The sequence below is a fragment of the Schistocerca americana genome, chromosome 9 (assembly GCF_021461395.2).
Source record: "Schistocerca americana isolate TAMUIC-IGC-003095 chromosome 9, iqSchAmer2.1, whole genome shotgun sequence".
In the NCBI taxonomy this organism is placed as follows: Eukaryota; Metazoa; Arthropoda; class Insecta; order Orthoptera; family Acrididae; genus Schistocerca; species Schistocerca americana.
In genome coordinates this window covers 78,497,771-78,518,910 of record NC_060127.1, presented here as the reverse complement: position 1 = coordinate 78,518,910, position 21,140 = coordinate 78,497,771, and the positions used below count along the sequence as shown (strand labels likewise).

At 38.3% G+C, this 21,140-nt stretch overlaps 1 protein-coding gene across 1 annotated transcript in view; it reads right to left on the bottom strand.

Moving 5' to 3' along the window:
• LOC124550671 overlaps positions 1-21,140 on the bottom strand; it is a 168,425-nt gene that overhangs the window by 62,617 nt on the left and 84,668 nt on the right. The window contains exons 12-13 of the mRNA XM_047125394.1: positions 6,184-6,413; positions 814-1,124 (exon numbers count right to left, since the gene is read on the bottom strand). Of these exons, the coding sequence (XP_046981350.1) occupies positions 814-1,124; positions 6,184-6,413 (541 nt within the window). The remainder of the gene's footprint in view (positions 1-813; positions 1,125-6,183; positions 6,414-21,140) is intronic.

Here is a 21,140-nt window from a genome sequence, read left to right as displayed (position 1 = left end):
AGTTAACTCATCCACAGTAGTCGTAGTGTTAACTAATCTCTAAACTTCTCGGACTGGTGGCGTAGCTCAATATCTGGTCTCAGAATGTAAATTCTACCTAATGAATATTTATATCAGATAGATTCTGATTTTACCAGTATATAGAGAGCTGACAGTTGTCTATGTGAATAGAAAAAGGTTATTTGAAGTATGAGATGAAAAACAACAGATGAGAGGAGGAGGAGGAGGAAGAGCAGTAGCTCATTCCAAAGTAGTTTTTTTTTCTCCTAATGTACTGATCTAGAAGTGTGAGTAGATTATCACTAGTCATATTTGTTGTTCGTGTACTTTACAGAAGCAGCCAGCAGTTACTGCTTCTGCCTGTTAATGTGTAACTTGAGTTATTTCACATCCCTGAAAGGTCCTCTTCAGGACAGGACTTACAGAAAATAATGAGTGAATGAATGAACTGAATGTATGGAGCTGTTTATTGCGCGGTAACTTGCTCCTTCATGAACAGAAACTACCCTCTGAATTAAAGAAAGATCTTATCTGCCAGATTTTGTTTCTTCTAAAATTCATAATAGTCTCATTAAGCAGAACATAAAATTGTGTAGCTTCTAAATTCCACTGGGGTAAGATTGGAAGGAGGGGGGCAACAAAGAAGAGCAAGCATACAGGAGGTAGAGGCATATACCATATACTGAAACTGAATTAGACGTAATTGTACTATCACGAAATTTCATATACATCATAAAAAAAAATCTGAAATGCTCTTATCATAACTTCATGAATACACAATGAGAAAGAGAACAACAGAAAGCACACAATTACCTTTTCCTATAGCTATCGAAAAACATCTTTTGGTTGCCAGTGAGGTTACTTGGGTTACGACATTTGGCTCGCAGACTGGCATAGTACCGACACAGCTTGCACAGAAAGCGCTCTGAGCTGACACGCGCAGGAATGCCGTCTCGGGTCAGTGCCGCATTGAGTTCTCTGGCTTCCGCATTGCCCAAACCGTACATGTGAGCACGTACGAGCCTCCGATTGCAGATACCACACACCATGTAGAAGTCTACCCATGAGAAATGTTGCGAACAAAGTGCGAAGTGGGCCTGGGGCTTGTCCGTGTCAACAGGGACCTGTAGACATAAATTATAACAAATCTCTATGGTACATATCTCCAATATCAGAAAATTTTACATCCAACTTATATCCAAACAGCACATGGGAATGCAGCCAACACAAAATACTCTTACCAGATGATATTTCAACAGGTAACCTCCATTATGGTTCTCAAAATGCTTAATGTAGTGTGACCTGACTGTGCTCCGCTATTTAAACCCAACTATATTCCCATAAACAATTTGAACAGTGTATATGATACGTAAAAAGTAGTTTTCACATTCTGCTTCTGTTCATGAGAAAAGTGATAGGTACATGTAAAAGACTGAGGTGCCCAACTTTCATACTTCTCGATAGGGATTAGTAGCTATACTGATTGGTTAGTATTCTAGGTTTGGCTGTCCACCACTCGCAGTACTATTTTCTAGATGAATGTTGGTACAACTCAAGCCACAGTATGTTTTTTAAAAACACAAAGACAGCACTCTCGTGACATATGAAAAACCATAAAAATAATAAATATCCTTCCTATAATTAACTATATGAAATCTGTACTGACACACATTAGCTAAAAGCTGTAATACATACATTAAGAAACTTCTACATTTATTAATAAATGGAAATGTTGATTAAATACTGAATCACTTTTTTAAATAAAAATAATGTTTATAATTTTCATTATCAGTCACTTGAAAATGAGAGTATTTACATTAAATTACCATTGGGACAAAGTTGAGAAATGTTATATAGAAAAGGAAATACTCTTTTTGTATATTTCTTGTGTATGCTGTTCCGCAACCTTAAGAAATTGTATGAATTGCATAGTATTGTAAATATTAATCCACCAGAGCTGCTTTTCTATATTTTATTTACTGCCGTCAGTTTCGAGCAATAACTCATTCTCAAGTGTTCCTTTTGTCCTGAATTATCTGTCACCAATAAGAATTTTGTCTAAGTGCTCAATACATTTATTATTTCTAAGTTCTCTCTGCTCATTGAACATGTTATTCAGATTTCTTGTTAAATGTGTGTAGAGTTCTAGATGTTCACATACTGATCGTGCACTTTTACTTGGCCCCTGCCCAGAGGATGCCAGGAGCGGAAGCTTGTGATCAGCTCGTAGCACATTGCCTGCTGAGACAAGCCCTACCTCCCCCTCCCACAGCATGTAATGGATTAATGTGTTATGGAAATGACACAAAAGTCACTAGAGGGACCAAGTACAGCTTCTTTGCTCATTTCATGTAAATAATATTAACTATAACAATATCGCAAAACACGGAACAACACTGCATCCACAATGGTTACTTACTGTTATGTTGCACAATACTGTTACATAGCTGAGGCTGGCAACAAGCTTAAACATTCTGGAATGGTATGAAGTTAGACTACTTTCACAAATCACGTAGGAGCTGAGTAAAAGTGTGCAACCAGTAGCTTCCTCCTTCAGGGCTCTATGAAGGATGGAAAGATTGACATACAAACCTTTTTCCTGCAGTACTTGGTCAACTGTACATGTCAACTGATGCTTTTCCTAATCACAAGGATGCCCTCACTAAAGTGAATTTAAGATAAGACTTTTGAGCAAAACACAGTAAGAGGATGTAGTGATGTGACCTGAGAGAAACTTTAATGTTTTCTTCGTGTTCTATAGGCTTAAAAATTAAGCCACATGTCAACAGCAAATGAAAATAGAGAGAACATACTATGAAGTGTTTCAACACTGCACAGAGCCTTCCTTAAGTGTCACATATAATATCATCATTAACGAAAAAACAACCCAGACAACAGTATTTTGCAATTGGTATGCTCTGGGTCTGACTAGAATCGTTTGGTTACTAAACTAGAGAAGGAAAGAAAATCAAGAATTTAACATACCATAGGTATATAGTCATGAGCACAAGCTAAGGGACAACAATGGAACAAGGGGATAGGAAATTGGTGGTGACCTTCTCATAAGAACCATCATTGCATTTACCTTAAGTGATTCAGAAAAAGCACAGGAAACTTAAATCTAAACAGTCAAACAGATATTTCAACCCCGGCACTCCAGAAACTCTCCACTATTCCCTCAGATAACATCAGTTCTTGCATGATTATCTTTTAAGCTAAAAACCATTTAACAGGAACAAGAAATACTCTATAATATCCAAATTTCACTTTTTCTTACACATAAATACAAAACTGTTGTGCCAAATGATAAGGAAGAGCACAAGCATCCAGCAGATGTCCGAGTGCGTCATATACGGGGAGAACCTGAACTAATCTCAACTGAGTTTCAGAGGTTTGTCAGGAATATTTTCTGCGTATTTCGGTATGAGGAACCTCAAGTCTCCAGCAGCTCATTTTGGATTAATAACGTAATTATGATGTGATTCTTGAGTTTCTCCCGGCGTATTTGATAGTCAAAATATCCACGGGTGTGCTGCCGGTCTATAGTGTCCAACGGGCACAATATTTCGGCGATCATACATGTCGCCATCATCAGGTGAACTGACGGACTGAGCTCCTGTGAACGTGCCGGCACGGAGATCCGTACGCTATGGCTGCTCAGAGGGAACTGGGTTCGGTCGCGGCGGCGGCCGATTTAAATACCCTCCGCCCGCGGCGCGCTCCCTCTGCCGTCCGCGCCCCGCGCCACGGTCGCATTCTGAAGAAACACCGGGTCGGAACTGTGTTTTGTCCTCCAAATAAAACTCGTGCACTGGTGGGGAGCACAAAGATGACCTCGGTTTGAGGAAGGCCGGCGTGTACCAGATTCCGTGTCAATGTGGCAAGTCGTATATTGGTCAGACGATGCGTACCGTCGAGGATCGATGCCGTGAACACCAGAGGCACACTCGCCTGATGTATCCGAGCAAGTCGGCGGTCGCTGAACATTGTTTGTCGGAAAATCACGCCATGGAATATGACCGCACGAGGATTCTGGTACAGACGTCGAGATACTGGGACAGCGTTGTTAGAGAGGCCATCGAAATTCGCACCAATGACGACCTCATAAACCGTGACTGTGGCTATAATCTTAGCAAGGCTTGGGAACCAGCGATTGGGTTAATCAAGAGTAAATCGAGCAAACGTATAGTTGTGACGACCACGGCGGACAGAGCCATCACTCCGACGTCATCTCGGACGCCGTCGCAATCTGTTCCACCGCGCGACCGTGGCGCGGGGTGCGGACGGCGGAGGGAGCGCGCCGCGGGGGGAGGGTATTTAAATCGGCCGCCGCCGCGACCGAACCCAGTTCCCTCTGAGCAGCCATAGCGTACGGATCTCCGTGCCGGCACGTTCACAGGAGCTCAGTCCGTCAGTTCACCTGATGATGGCGACATGTATGATCGCCGAAATATTGTGCCCGTTGGACACTATAGACCGGCAGCACACCCGTGGATATTTTGAACGTAATTATGGTTTATTTGATTTGTTGCCGTAATTGCTTACACTATCTGCTCAAAAGTACCTGCATACCTATTAGTGAACATTTATATGCGGTGGGTCCGAGCCTTTATGATGGCTTGAAATCCGCTGGGGGCATTCTCAATAAGCTGTCTGAATGTTTGTGGAGGAATTGCAGCCCATTCTTCTTGAAGAGCGGGGAGCAGAGAAGGTAGTGATGGGGCATGGAGCAAAGTTGATGGTCTAACTCATCCCAATGGTGTTCCATGCATTTGGCTGAGGGCTGAGCAGGCCAGACCATTTCACGAATATTACTGTCCACAAACCATTGTCTCACAGATGCTGCTTTGTGATACAGTACACTTTCATGCAGATAAAAGAACAACCACCATCTCTAAACTGTTCCTTTACCACACGCAGTACAAAATGCTTTGAAATGTGTTCCTATATTTCTACATTTAGCATTCTCTAAAGCACTATAAAGGGACCACATCTTCACCACAAAAAGGATCCCCATACCTTAACATCACATCCACTTACTTCAGTGTCGGCACTGAACATGACGGCAGGTAACATTGTTCGGGCATTCACCGAACCCAAACCATTTCATTTCATCAGAATGGCACAGGATATAACGTGAGCCGTCACTCAAAATTACTAGTTTTCAGTCATCCGCTGTACACTGGCATCACTCTTTACACCAACTCGAGCGTCGACTAACATAGAAAAGGTAAATGGCGTGGCTTATGAGGGGCTGATCCACCACTGTACCCCGATCTCTGCAATTCCCTATGTACACTCACTGTGCTGCCTCAACTGCTGGTAGCACTTTGGAACTCTCAAGTGATTATTTCCGCTGATTTCGTGCGATTTTTTGCAACCACCGTTGCAATGCTCAATGGTCCCTGTTTACCAGTACACAAAGTCAGCTTGGTCCTGGTTTAGCTGTGGTTGGATGAGCTCCAGAGCAAACTGTTCTGGTGTTACTGCTTCTCTACTGACACCATAATACTCTATCTTTTTAAACTGGTGAGTCTTCTTCGTGTGACATCTAATTGTCAATTCCACATTATATATGGGTGTTCAGATAGTTCTGATCAGATAGTGTATATTTCTGTGAAAATACCTTCACAACAGTGGAAAAGCCAGTAGTATGAAATCACCAAGATGGAAAACACAAAACAAAGGCTAATGCAAGAACCGTAAAGTGACTGTTGTCTCTGAGTGAACAGCTTGGCAGTGTCATAGTATCATTCTTCCACTGCACTCATTCAACTAATATGGGAGATGGATATTGACGAACACTTCATCAGTAAACAAATCCGTACAGCTACATGTTGCTGTTTCAGTGGAGTCCGAGTTTGCCCTGTGTAACAAAAATAGCGTTGCAAACTTCCAGCCATTACGGCAAGACATACTGTTCTCGGATCAGCTCCAGTTTTATCAATAGGTACTGTGGTTTTTGTTCTGTGGTGAAGACTGTTTTAAGCAACAGGTTGCAGACTGGCTGAATCATGTTTAGCAATCCCATTCGACAGCAGTGAAAATGCAACACTTTGCATTTAACATCACTGAGGGATCACAGTCTTACCTTATAATGATGTACATATTACAACGGGCTAGGTGGTTGAGGAAGGATCGAACAAGTAAAAGTCTGCCTCTGTGTGTGCTAAGTGCCAGTACCTTGTTCATGATGCTCCTCTTCAGCTTCAGGAGCCACTTCCGACGGACATGGTGCGATGCAGTCTGGTCACAACCCTGGGCCGCGCACATTGCAGTCGCTCCTCCGAGCCCTCCGCCAGTGCGGTGGTAACGCTTGCGATTGTCTTTGTACGACGGACAGTTCGCCTTGCGGTCCACATGACGATAGCAGGCATCGCAGAGACAGGACTCGGCCGTGAGGTGCGTCTCGACTGTGATCGAAAAGACAATGGGTAACATTTTAAAAGAGAGAGAGAGAGAGAGAGAGAGAGAGAGAGAGAGAGAGAGAGAGAGAGAGAGAGAGAGAATTACTGGATTTATAAATGAGTGCACACTTTGGTTTTATACTTTTCAAGTGTAGGGACACATTTTACTATGTTATCAACTGCGTATATGTACTCCAAAACGAAACGACACTGGAACTTCTCCTTTATTACTTAATTCTGTAAATATACAGATATAATTTCACCTTGTAATCAATAAGAAAAGATCCTCTCTAATTTTCTTCATATTTTATTTTGAAGCTCAGCACCTGGACATCAAATTCCTAATTACACAATCCAGGAGGTGGAGGAGGAGATGGGGGGGGGGGGGGGGGGGGATGTATTTGCAAATTTTTTAGTAAAAGTGAAATATTCTATGTTTAGTTACTAAGCACATGAATATTAGAGTGTGCACAATAAAATCGAAACTTGGTGAAAAAAAATGAGAAACACCGGTTAGAAAATGAAATGTATTTATTACTTTTAGAGACGGAACAGTATTATTGATGCCTGTAATTTTTTTCATTCAACAACATGACATTTAACATGTCCTTATCAATCTTTGTTTTCATAACACTAGTAATAAAAAATGGTATTTTTAATAAAAAGTCATGATAAAAACATTTGTTTAATAGCAACTCCATTTGATAATAAATGTAAATTTAAATAGAAATTAAAAAAAAAAAAAAAAAAGTTTCTCACCACTGATTTTGTGTTTACGGGACTCATACAATTTGCATTAAGCTACCAGTAATTACATTCATTAGGATACCTTTTTGAACTTAACAACAATGGACGACTTGTAATCTTCAAATACGATTTCCCCCCCCCCCAAGTTTTTAACGAGAACCCCATTGAGTAAGAATTTCGAGCAAATTGGTATAGAACTTTTGAGGTTTTTGCTAACAATGTTTACCCCGTAAGTTATAAATATATGCTTATAATCCACATATATTAAAAATTATAGTCTATGCCCATCCAACTGTTTTTTTGAGTACCGTACATAAGAATTTGCAGTAAATCGATCACGAATTTTTCGAGATTTCTGTTAACAAACTTTCCTCACATATATAATTACAAAAAATATGTAGCAATGTCCTTCAAAACATTTCTAAGAGAACTGTGTAAAAATGTGAAATAAATCGGCCAAGAACATTTAGATTTTTGGTAACAGCTTGTCTTTATACAGAAGGGCAGATTATCATTACCATTTGATGACAAATACAAAACAGAAACAAAACTCACCAAAATAATTGCTATTAGTAAGATTCGTATCACAGACATTATGATTACATAATTTTTACTCTATTTACTCAGCTACAAATACACGTTAAATTGCTGGAAATTATTTGCACTTAACAGTGTTCAGAAATAATCCAACATTTGAAGGCGGCGAGCTACTTTAAAGAATTTTATCTCACTGCTTAAGAAAATTGATATGTGAATGTCAGATTTCAAATCCTGTTAAGTATGAAGAAAATCAAAGAGGGCCAGTCCATAACGTCCCCCTGTAAGATTAACTTCTCCTCACTGCCACATAACCCAATGCAAAATATATGAGATAGTGCAGGGCATATAGTATATGTGCACGAAAACATTTAAAAGTCAACCAAAATATGCTAGTAATGGACTGCATTCGAAACAACATTCATGACAATATAATGTAACAAGTTGTTCAAGGCATACAAAGATCATATAAAACCTGCACAACAGTCAGTGAAAATTCAACACACACAGTGTGCCACAGTGCCACAAGCACTAACCGAATACAACAGCTATGCAACACACTATAACAGCCATTATGATAAAGGTGAAAACCTTCACATTAAAAGAATGAAGACAAAAATGTTTAAGGAAGACTTCTAATTATACTCTAAAAAGTTCTGTGAAACAACGAGATTGTTAAACAAGCACCTTCAAAATTTTATGGCTGAGGCTTGCTCAGCATTCACTGCTTATAATTGAGAGTAGTGCTAGAAATACTTAACACTGCCTACATTACTGGATGCAAATATGGAGCAAGGAGTGAAAATTACAAAAACAGAGAAAATACATTAAAAAACCCCCAAAAAAATTGTGTGCACATATTTTTAGTAAAACAAATTTTATAGTCATAGATTGATGAATGACACAGTTTTCCATTTTTGAGTGTTGTAAGGAAGAGACTATTCCATAATATGCACAATACTTTCAGTGCAAACTTAATTGTCTCTAGGCACTGCAATCAATATACTTAGGTATGAAGAGAGAGTGTACACATAATTCTTCTAACAATAATTCTATTCACAATATACATAAATGACCTTGTGGATCACATCAGAAGTTCACTGAGGCTTTTTGCGGATGATGCTGTGGTATATCGAGAGGTTATAACAATGGAAAATTGTACTGAAATGCAGGAGGATCTGCAGCGAATTGACACATGGTGCAGGGAATGGCAATTGAATCTCAATGTAGACAAGTGTAATGTGAAACTTCATGGCAGATTAAAACTGTGTGCCAGACCGAGGCTCGAACTCGGGACCTTTGCCTTTCTCGGGCAAGTGCTCTACCAACTGAGCTACCCAAGCACGACTCGCGCCCCGTCCTTACAGCTTTACTTCTGCCAGTACCTCGTCTCCTACCTTCCAAACTTAACAGAAGCTCTCCTGCGAAAGGCAAAGGTCCCGAGTTCGAGGCTCGGTCCAGCACACAGTTTTAATCTGCCAGGAAGTTTCATATCAGCACACACTCCGCTGCAGAGTGAAAATCTCATTCTGGAAGTGTAATGTGCTGCGAATACATAGAAAGAAAGATCCCTTATCATTTAGCTACAATATAGAAGGTCAGCAACTGGAAGCAGTTAATTCCATAAATTATCCGGGAGTACGCATTAGGAGTGATTTAAAATGGAATGATCATATAAAGTTGATCGTCGGTAAAGCAGATGCCAGACTGAGATTCATTGGAAGAATCCTGAGGAAATGCAATCCGAAAACAAAGGAAGTAGGTTACAGTACGCTTGTTCGCCCACTGCTTGAATATTGCTCAGCAGCGTGGGATCTGTACCAGATAGGGTTGATAGAAGAGAGAGAGAAGATTCAATGGAGAGCAGTGCGCTTCGTTACAGATCATTTAGTAATCGCGAAAGCGTTACGGAGATGGTTGATAAACTCCAGTGGAAGACTCTGCAGGAGAGACGCTCAGTAGCTTGGTAAGGGCTTTTGTTGAAGTTTCGAGAACATACCTTCACCGAGGAGTCAAGCAGTATACTGCTCCCTCCTAAGTATATCTCGCGAAGAGACCATGAGGATAAAATCAGTGGGATTAGAGCCCACACAGAGGCATACCGACAACCCTTCTTTCCAAGAACAATACGAGACTGGAATAGAAGGGAGAACCGATAGAGGTACTCAAGGTACCCTCCGCCACACACCGTCAGGTGGCTTGCGGAGTATGGATGTAGATAATGAACCACAAACCATTTTGAGCACTGGAGCACTGAAGGTATGGTATAATCACCAAGGATGGCTGCACTTCAGGTATATTCTCCTGATTCAAAAATATTTTTGATACTGGTTGAAATATCACCACACTGTTTGTCAAATTCTTTGTGACACTAATAGGAGCAGAAGCAGAGAAAGCCAGCAGGACCCAACACACACATTACTGCAAGGTAACGAACTGTGTAAGGGGAACAAGAATCAGCTTTTAATTACAAATACAGTAGCAGCCTGATATACTGCGGATTCGGGTATAATGTGATGTAAAGGTTGTCCCACAAAATACAATATTATTTATGAACGATTTTTATACTTTCAGTATATTTTATAAGATTGAAAAAATCTTATTACAGTCTGCATGAAGCCTTTCTGCAGAATAATTTACTGCTGCAACCTCCAAGTTCTCTAAATAACAACTACAATAGCTAGACGTAATTAAACTCAACCTCTGGTTTGTCTTATCAACAAACCAGGACTGTTACTGAACATAAGCTTCGAATATACATCCATCTCACTGTTAACATCGTGATGCAGTCAACAAAGTGACCATGCAATAATGCTTGACAATGATCAAAATGAGCACAACCAACATGTGGATCATAAATTATTTATTCGTTGTCTAGATTTGTGTGCTTGTTACAATGTCACAGAAATTCTGTGAGTGATAAACTAAAAATTATTGATCACGTGAAGAATGATGTGTGCGGTGTACCTGAAGGAACAATCTGGGGATGGGAGAAATGAGAGAAGACGATTTTTAATAAAGAGAAGTGAGGCGTGCCACTTTCAGAGTCAATTATTAAGCACAAGCTAAAAATTTTTGCTTTGATTTACATGACAACAAAGATTTTATAGCTTCCAATGAATGGTTTTCAAGATGCCACCACAGAATATTCCAAGCCGCCACTGAAGGGGAAGCAAGGGCTTGTAACAGTGAATCTGCCTCAGTAGCCTGAATTTCTACACAAAGTAATGGTAGATAAAAATTTAAAAGAGCATCAAGTGTACAATTGTGATGAAACTGTGCTTTCTTATCAATTGCTCCCAACCAGAACTCTTTATTAAAATAATAATAATAATACTAATAATAATAATAATAATAAAGTCAAGAAATGAGACAGATCTGAAAATGAATGGAGACATAATAATCTCCCTTTTTGCCACAAATAAATCAGGCAGCCACAAGCTGAAACCACTTCGTATAGGGAAAAGTAAAAGACAGATGAGTCAAGCATATAAACATATCATTACTATTCACTTATAGGCATTCAAAGAATGCTTAGATGATGTGTGACATCTCAACCTATTGGTTTCAAGAAGAGTTTGTTCTGTCAGTGTGACAGCACCTACGATCATCGATCATTTAAACTGAGAGAAGCAGTTCTACTAATTCTTGATCACTGTCCAGTTCATCCACCTGCTGACGTGTTGCAATCAGGACGTGGAAAAATAAAAACTTTGTTTTTGCCAAAAAAAAAAGAAAAAAAAAAAAAGAAAATAAAAAAACACGACAGCATTAATTCAGCTGCGGGATCAGGGCATCATACAAGCATTTGAAGCTAATTATTACCATGGATGGCTCACTTCAATGGCAAATTCAGATAAGGAAATGGAAATGTTCTCGTAATGTGTAAATCTTAAGAGTTGTGTATTCAGTACATCTGGCAAGGCAAAGGATTGTTGAAGAAAATATAACAGATGGACACTTCACTGACTTAGATTTCAACTGCAGTGACATTCAGTCTGCATGTGATGTTCTACAGTGCAATATTGATCTTGCAGACTTGAGGTAGTTGTTGGCAAAGAAGAACCGATTTCAGAGATTACAGATGACAATGACATTATTGATTCTGTTCGAAATGAGAGGAGTCAAGCAATCAAGGATGAGGATGATGTTCCTTGTACATGTGAAAAGACTGGATGATACAAAGAAAGTGATTATGTAGATGGAGCGACAAAGTGAAGCAAACGAAATTGAGTTGTTGCAACTGACGAGCATAAATCAATACGCACTAGAGAAACTGTGTGAAATGACCTGCCAAATGAATCTGAGATACTTCATTAAAGCAGTAGAAAAAATGATGTACTATAGCTTGCAGGCAGTTTTGTAAATTACCACAGAGTATTTGAAAGTGTACTTTATATACCATACTGAAGCTTGTGTTATGGTTTGGGCGACATTTCAGAGTAGTTTGACAAATTGCTCTACACTATTCGGTAAGTTTCTGAAATGTACTCCTAATGCTCTTTCAATTTAAATGCAGAATGTATAATTTTACATTTTGTCTTCTTCCTAACTTTCCATGCATAATTTGTCATTACATGTCACTTTCGATATACCATGGGTATGTTATAACACGAGAGTAAAGCATTCCTCCCCCCGACAACCACGTTATATTGACTGCTACTGTAACTTCATAAAAAAATGCATTCCAGCAACACAGTATCTTTTTAAACTACAACAATATAAATGTTTGCTTCTTTGGGACATAGTTCCAACATTTGGGGATACTTTATTTCAACATAGCTACCATCTCTGGCCATAGTAACAGAGTTCTTATGGGGGGAGGGGGAGGGGGGGGGGAAGAAAAAAAAACATATCCATACATAATATATTCCACCTGATTCTTCCCAAAGTCTCAAGGACTCATGTCTGTAAGTAGGCAGAATGGGGAATCCCTTTTCAAATGTATTCACGAATTTTTGGTTACAATATGTCAGACGAGCAAGTGAATACTGTCATGGAAATGACATATAACCTCGAGCAACTGACGTCATATGAAACTTTAGCACTTCCTGGTGTATCAAATAACTTAAGAGGAATGCAGCCAGATAACAAACTTGACAATTGCCAATATTTACACATGTGAACAACCAGTCATTTGCAAGGCACAAATGACATGAAAGATTGCTGTGCACGGTAAATTAAACCCTCAGTGGGTGGGGCTGTGCCAACCAGGAAACTAAAAGATGAAATATGCACAAAAACAACCGAAATTATAAGTTAGTGCCTCCTTGCAACTGAAAATGTCAGACACTGTGACACTGGAATATTAACGAACAACAAATAATCATATAGTGCTAACTCCATCCCTCTGTTGTTTGAACAGGGAGAAAGCAGGATTCCAATCAGAAGTCAAACACAGATATCTGTACGTATTTTTATGTCATTTGCTAATTTTAATCTCATTAGTTTCCTTCATAACACTATACTACAAACTGAAAGTGCTCACCAGTAGCAACACAGAAAGAGTGTTGTTAAAGAAGTGGCTGAGATCAAGCTAGCAAGTGACCTTAAGCTGTGTCTGCCAGGAGAGAGAGTACATGGTCACACACACAGGGCCACGGCAAGGCCAGTCTCCAGCATAGCACAATATATGAGGGCGTACTGAAAAATAATGTGTCTGAATTTTTTATGTGAAAACTCTTCATTCTTTTTACATAATACAAATGTTATTAATATTGTACATCTTCATTTTTCAAGTTTACATATTTATTTCTCAACTTAGTCACCCAAGTGACTAACACATTTCTCCCAACGAGATACCAGTCTACTGGTACCATCACTGTACACAATATTTGACTTAGTTGACAGAGCCACAACCCCACCTCTGCTTGCACTGCTTCATCACTATCAAAAGTGACGTCCTCAAATGTGATCTTTTGGAAATAAGTGAAAATCGAATGTTGGGACTGCATGGAGGATGACAGACGACAGTGAATCAAAGATGTCTGATTGTTGTAGATGTCACAGCACTTGTGTGTGGTCTGGCATTGTCACCGTGAAGGAGAGGATGCTCTGTGGGAGGATGAACTCTTTGAACACAAAACTCCATTACAGTACACACTTTCTCACGCACCAACATTTACATTATAAATCACCATGTTACACATTACAATTCATAGCCTCTAGAGGTAGAGACATAAAGAAAAAAGATGTAATATATTAATAACATTTGTTTATATAATGGAAGGAAACATTCCACGTGGGAAAAATTATATATAAAAACAAAGATGAGGTGACTTACCGAACAAAAGCGCTGGCAGGTCGATAGACACACAAACAAACACAAACATACACACAAAATTCAAGCTTTTGCAACAAACTGTTGCCTCACCAGGAAAGAGGGAAGGAGAGGGGAAGACGAAAGGAAGTGGGTTTTAAGGGAGAGGGTAAGGAGTCATTCCAATCCCGGGAGCGGAAAGACTTACCTTAGGGGGAAAAAAGGAAAAAAGGACAGGTATACACTCGCACACACGCACATATCCATCCACACATACAGACACAAGCAGACATGTCTGCTTGTGTCTGTATGTGTGGATGGATATGTGCGTGTGTGCGAGTGTATACCTGTCCTTTTTTCCTTTTTTCCCCCTAAGGTAAGTCTTTCCGCTCCCGGGATTGGAATGACTCCTTACCCTCTCCCTTAAAACCCACTTCCTTTCGCCTTCCCCTCTCCTTCCCTCTTTCCTGATGAGGCAACAGTTTGTTGCGAAAGCTTGAATTTTGTGTGTATGTTTGTGTTTGTTTGTGTGTCTATCGACCTGCCAGCGCTTTTGTTCGGTAAGTCACCTCATCTTTGTTTTTATATATAATAACATTTGTTTTATTTACAAAGCTTTAAGAGATTTTTCAAAAAACTTTGGAGGCACTGCTTTTCAGCCAGGCCTTGTAGTTATGGTCAGACACTGTATGGGCACACAAAACACACGCTGTATCATGCTTCTGCCTGACATTAAGCAAACTGTTTTCTAATGAACATTCACTCACCAAGCGCAGATATAAGTGTGTGTGTGTGTGTGTGTGTGTGTGTGTGTGTGTGTGTGTGTGTGTGTGTACTGTAACTGAAGACAGCACGAGGACTTATCTAGTGTCCTTGCTGGGACAGCCCAGGCCGACAGTCTACTAGTTACATTAGTTATTGTTCACTGGGGTCAGGACTATTCCAGTGTTCATAGTTATACAACTCCGAGTCAACTGTCAACTTTTAACCACATTGCAACACCTCATCTTAATACTAAAGTTGGTAATTTCTTCAAAAATTATTGTTAAGTTTAGTTAATGGATGTTCCCAACTTCTGCCCAAGCCTAGCTGGCCCTGCAACAGAGCTGTTTAGTTGCTGTGTTCTAGCAAGTCACCTCTATAACAGCAACTACTTTCTGTGGTAAGGTGTTCTCTTCCTGTCACATTTATTTTAGCCACCAAGTGTATTTGGTGAACTCAGCACACACAGTTGGAGGTTTGTTTCTAAATTATACTTGGAATTCTGTCCTGTCCCTCATCAAAAAACAGAAGAATAGAGTTAGTGCTACTCGCTCATCTGTTTCAGATTAATATTTCACTATCAACAATGTCTGACTATAATGTTAATTGGGCAGTGTTGCTACTTGTTTATGACATGTAACGTATTTCTGCATATGCCCTCCTTTGGTTTTTTTGTTTAGGTGCAGCCCTTCCCACCAAGGGTTTAAATTGGCATACAACTCACCTGTCAATATATCTGTAGTTATTGAGGGTGTTAATTGGCTGCATTTATAAAAGTTATGTGAACAACTGAGGTCATGTTTTGAGCATTTACCTGTGCAGTTTTTGCATGATGTTATGGTGATAAACTGCAGTGATACTTGTTCAATGTGGAAAGAGAATTATCAACAACAATCTACATAAAATTTTCATTACTGTCATCTCATCCTCAGCACTGCTGACGTGGAACTTTCATTCTTTCTTGTAAAAGAATTCACCCTTTTACACTGGCATATAATTCAAGACAAATATCAGTAAACACTAGTATTATGGCAGTATTTCTCTTGTTAGAAGAAATAGGTTTATTACTGCTCTTGAGGGGTGTTGTAGTGAGAATGCATTTCTCTCCTGTGTAACTCCTTTTATAGTTGGTCTCAGCAATGCTCAACACTTGCCATATATGGCAACAATAAAACTTTTAAAAGAATATTTGACATCATTTAAGACAGCACTGAAATGCACATAGGTTGGATTTCATATTTTCTTTTACAACATTCTAGAAACCTCACAATAATAAAATAAAACTGATCTTCTTATGCAATGATAATTTATTCCTTTGAGACAATCTTTAACAACTAAGCAGTACAGAACATTCTGTTGCAGATACACATGTAAGTAAACGAATATAGCAAACATAACCACAAAGCTCTGAACAGATAATGGCAACACTAAATGCCACAGCATTAACAACAAACAGGCACACTGCAGCCGGAACAACTAAAAAGCAGTAGGTATTCTTCTTGTGAAGAGATGCTGACTGACAACAAACATTCTGACGTACACAGGCTAATCTGAACTTAAAAGTACTGTTTTACATGTACAAAATGAAAGAAAATACTGTCAATTCCGAAGTTCTGCATAATATAATATTTTTGTTCCACTTACTTTTTTATTTCCATGTTCGTGCAACAAGCTACAATATATAGACGTCCATAACAGAAACTAACAATATTACGAAAGATTGGTGCCAATGAGAAAATAAAGCTGTTTGCATAAGGAAGGGACAGAATGCCATTAACAAGGTGACCTTACACACTGCCTTTTCAATTTTTTTCATAATACAGTATTTGAAGCTCAGTGCCCAAAACATTTCCTAATGGCAAGCCACTACGACGAAAATCATTTTTGGAGATAAGAATATGTCTGAGCATTATTAAGAACAAAATATTTCGAGATTATTAGCTATGTTGTTGGTAGCTATATGCCGAGGGCTTACAATGGTTCGAATCTTACTAGCATCAATTTTTAAAATTTTTATTTAGTTTCCTTATTTATTAACTATGGAAATATTAATTAACAAATATCAAATCTGAATTTTTAATAGAAATGCTATTGTTTTTAATTATTGATTACATGAAAATGTAAGTAGTCACAACACATCAAAATTTGGACAAAAATGAGAAACATTAAATAGGAAATAAAATACTTTTTATTTACGAAGATTCAGCAGTTATTATTGGCATATACAATTCTTTTTTATTTAACAATAAGGTACTCTGTAGGCCTGTATCAGATTTTTGTTATTTTGATTTAACCAGAAATTCAAAATAAAGAGGCAGAGTTTTTATTAAGAAATTATAATTAAATATTTATTCATTGACAATTCCATTTGATAATAAATATAGAATACAAATAAAAGTAAAAAAAGTTGCTAATAACAAGTACTGGACCGGAGACTTCACGATTACAAGACTTTTCCTCTGTGCACGCAGCTACTGACGACATCGTTAACAAACTAGAAATGTTTTGTACTTAACAGTGCCCAGAAATATTTTACTCTTCAAAGGTTTTTTTTTTTAAGAATTATGTCATACTGCTTTAGGAACATTGGTGTTCAAGCACTGGCTTTCAAATCCTATAAGCATGAAAGAATCGAAGGAGGCAAGCCTGTAAAAGTCTCCTTATAAGAACCTGTACATCACCACTGGAAATGCATATGAGCAGCAGATTATCATTATTTTTTTTTTTCAAGAATATTAACATGCACACAGTAGAGTTGGAAAAGTATTTCACCTAAGTACACATAAATACAAGAGCCAAAACCTATATACACATGTAAAAGGAATTACATCTGACAGTACAGGATAACCACACAACTTACCCCACTGAGCACCTGAGATCCATAATGTGTCCACAGACAGCAGCACAATTTAGGAAGATGTGCTGAATGTAGATTCAATAAAATACAAGTAGTGCAACTTAATCATTACTAGTTTTATAGTCTCCAAGGTTAACAAAACAATAATAAGTCTTAAAAAAGAAAAAAAAAATATCGACAGCTCTCAAGAAATTTCAGGAAAGCTGAATAATCCTATGTTACAAAAGGACAACAGCCATGCAACTCTGAATTCTGTTTATAATAAACAAAAGGGAAGACAACACCAAAGTAGATTTCACTTCAATAAAACAAATTCTGCCATGTGACAGAGCAAGCAGGCAGGGAAAGAAAATATGTACTGGGGTTACAGCTTGCAATGCATTTTCCATTTCCAGTTTGAAAACAGGAATTACAACTTCAATATAAGCAAACTATTTTATTAAATATTCTATTGTATTAAATATCCCTGGTGTTCTTGCCTTCTAAAATTAGAGTAAAAAACTGAGCTTAACATGATTACTTATATGGTCTCCATTAGGAGCCATTGACTGTCATATTCATTCCAAGAGGACTCCTGACACTGTGTTTGATGGGAGAAGCTGAACTGATTGAAATTAAAGGACATTGACTGATGCTGATTGCTTTGTTGTCACTGACAGTGTTAGTGCACAACACTTGTTAGGGCACCTATGTCTGTGGAACGAGAAATGACATGTGGAATAAATGACTGCTGAAAAGTTGCGAGTTATAGAGTGTGAAACTATCTATTCAATCAAAAGTTTTAACAGGACAAAAACAAGACTCTAGAAATTACACAATGAATTTTTGTTTGAATTTTCATAGCCAAACAAAGGGGCATCCAGTTGAGCAGCATGAGGTCTAGTTTTGCAAAATGAGGTTTAACTGCTTGAAAGTAAACAAAGCACTTAAGAAAACCAATTAGTGATTTCAGGGAAAAATTGAAATATTTTAAGAACAGCTGCTGGGAGTTATGTAAATGGTGTGTCCACAAACATCAACTCACAGCATCGACTGAAACTTCTCTGTGTTATCTTGCTCTATATACTCTTCAATAATAATAGAATACCGATTGATATTTAAATACATAATATTTCATGCATTCTGAACAAAACCTGAAAAATAAAGTGTCGAAAAATGGCAAATGTTTTGTCTAAAAGTAAGAAATAAAATAGATTCAAGAAACATTTGATATGTCTTTGAATGATGCCTGAAACCATGTACGGCAGACAAGTTGCCATATGTGTATTTAAACTCAATGTTTAACTAGAATTTTAAAGAGTTCTACAGGGGCTTTGTTTGGCAGAATTTCACTCAGTTGTCTCCTTAATATCACTGATGTAAGAGCATCACAGCTGTTGTATATGAATTCAAGCTTCATAAAAGGCATGATAAATGTTTCTTTAATTTATTTTATTTCCTACTTTCAGAACAACCATTTCACAATCAATTTTTACTTTTTATTATTGTTATTATTTTAATGACATATCACATACGTTAAACACTGTGTCATCTGCTAGCTGTAGTTGGTAGCATCCGAAAAGGACTCAGAATCATTCAATGGATTTCAATTTCATACCTGCCAACTTTTGAAAAGGGCTGTCAATCAAAATCACACACAACAAAAAAATCAAACTATTTTCGACATACTCCAACTTGACAAAAATCATATCACTTCTGGGCTACAAAATATAATAATTCATGCTTTGAACAGGATGTTTCAATTAAATTTCATCTACTTACATCATAAGCCAAAGATTTGTGGACGAACATAACAATCATGGAGAAATCCATTTTAAACAGCAGCAGGCTTGGTGAATATTGGTTTGGAGCATAATAACAAGACTTCTTTGGTATATTAAGCAGATATGTGATAATTGAAAAAGACTTTATGCAATAAAATTTGTTTAACACAACACAGGCAAGAAATAACACAACACACACCGCAAATCACATGCTAGTTTGACTTTAAAATCATAGTAGTGGCCTTTTTAGTTTCCTGCAAAAAGTCTTGAGGAAACATTTTGTCGTAACAGGGACCACGAATCCTGGTCTTCAAAACAGAAATAGACACTAGAAATTCACTGTACATGGATGATCTGAACTTTGTTCTACGAGGCTGAAAACATGTTCACATTCTGCATTGCTATGGGGTATGGTGAGATTCTAAGTACATTACTCTAGAAATTTGGTAATTCTTATGTAGTCCGTTAGCTCCATGAATTCTTGATATCTGTGCCTAATTGGAATCACTTGCAGCAACTTGATTTACAGCCAAAGTGTCATCTACCTGAAGAGCTGTGAACAGGCTCTGAAGCTCATTCATTACTTAATCTGTAGTTTCATCCTCTTCCTTGTATAACATGCCAGAAAACTTTTCCGAGAAAAAACAAATGAAAAGAAATTTGTGCAGCTTCAATTTTATCTAACCTAGAAACTTGAGCATGCTTTAACACATCATTCTTCAGTGAAACCTTGTTGATGGTGTAGTCACAGGCAGTACAAAAGTAGATTCTCACTAATGAAAAGAGAAGGCATTCATCTGTATCTTGGAGATCATTCACTACGTTTGAAGTCTGAATGACAACAACTAACTTATTATCAATTCTTTGGTTTTGAATCAAGTTGCACTCAACTTCAAGCAATGAGGAGCTTTCGACAATTTTGGGCTTAACGAACTTGGTGAACAATTGCTTTAGTAAATCCATTAGAAGTGTGAACTTTGGGGGGAAGATGTCTGAAGGGCAACACTCAATTTGTCAAACGCAAGAATAGTCACATGAAGGGAAGTGCAAAATGCCTTGTTCAAGTTTAAAGACAGGAACATGAACAATTTTTTCTCTCATGTTGTAGCAGAAATCTAACTTTTTAGAATGGGTTTGTCACATTTATTCTTTTAGGGGCATGTGTAGTAGCAGAACCAAGAATTATCTTCTTCTGATACTCTTTGGATCCACTTTATTAAACTCTAGGTATTCTGAAAGATGTCCACAGCTCGTGGTCTTGCGGTAGTGTTCTTGTTTCCCACGCATGGGGTCCCGGCGATGGCACATGTGTGCGGGCATACATTGTCTTGATGGAAGATGACTTTCTTCCTTGCTAAGCCTGGCCTTTTTTTGCGTATCTTTTGTTGCAATTTGTCCAGAAGGTTAGCATAGTACTCTCCAGCAATTGTTTGCCCAGTGGGGAGATAATCTACAAACAGAATCCCCTTCGCATCCCACTAAACACTAATGCCATGGCCTTTCCTGCCAAAGGAATTGTCTTTGCTTTCTTTGGTGGCGGAGAATCAGCATGTTTCCACTGCTTTGCCTGTTGTTTTGTCTCTGGGATATAAGAGTGCACCCAAGATCTTTTTGCTCTGGTTTGTGACCATATACCCTTTCAGACGACATCTGGCAAACGTGAGAAATTCCATGCACTTTCAATCGGCAATCCTCCATGACCATTCTGTGCACTTTTGAAATGATTTCTCGGGCAGTGACATATCGTGGATGACCACTGAGTAGATAATTATCTAAGCTCTTCCAACCAAATTTAAATTCATTTGTCC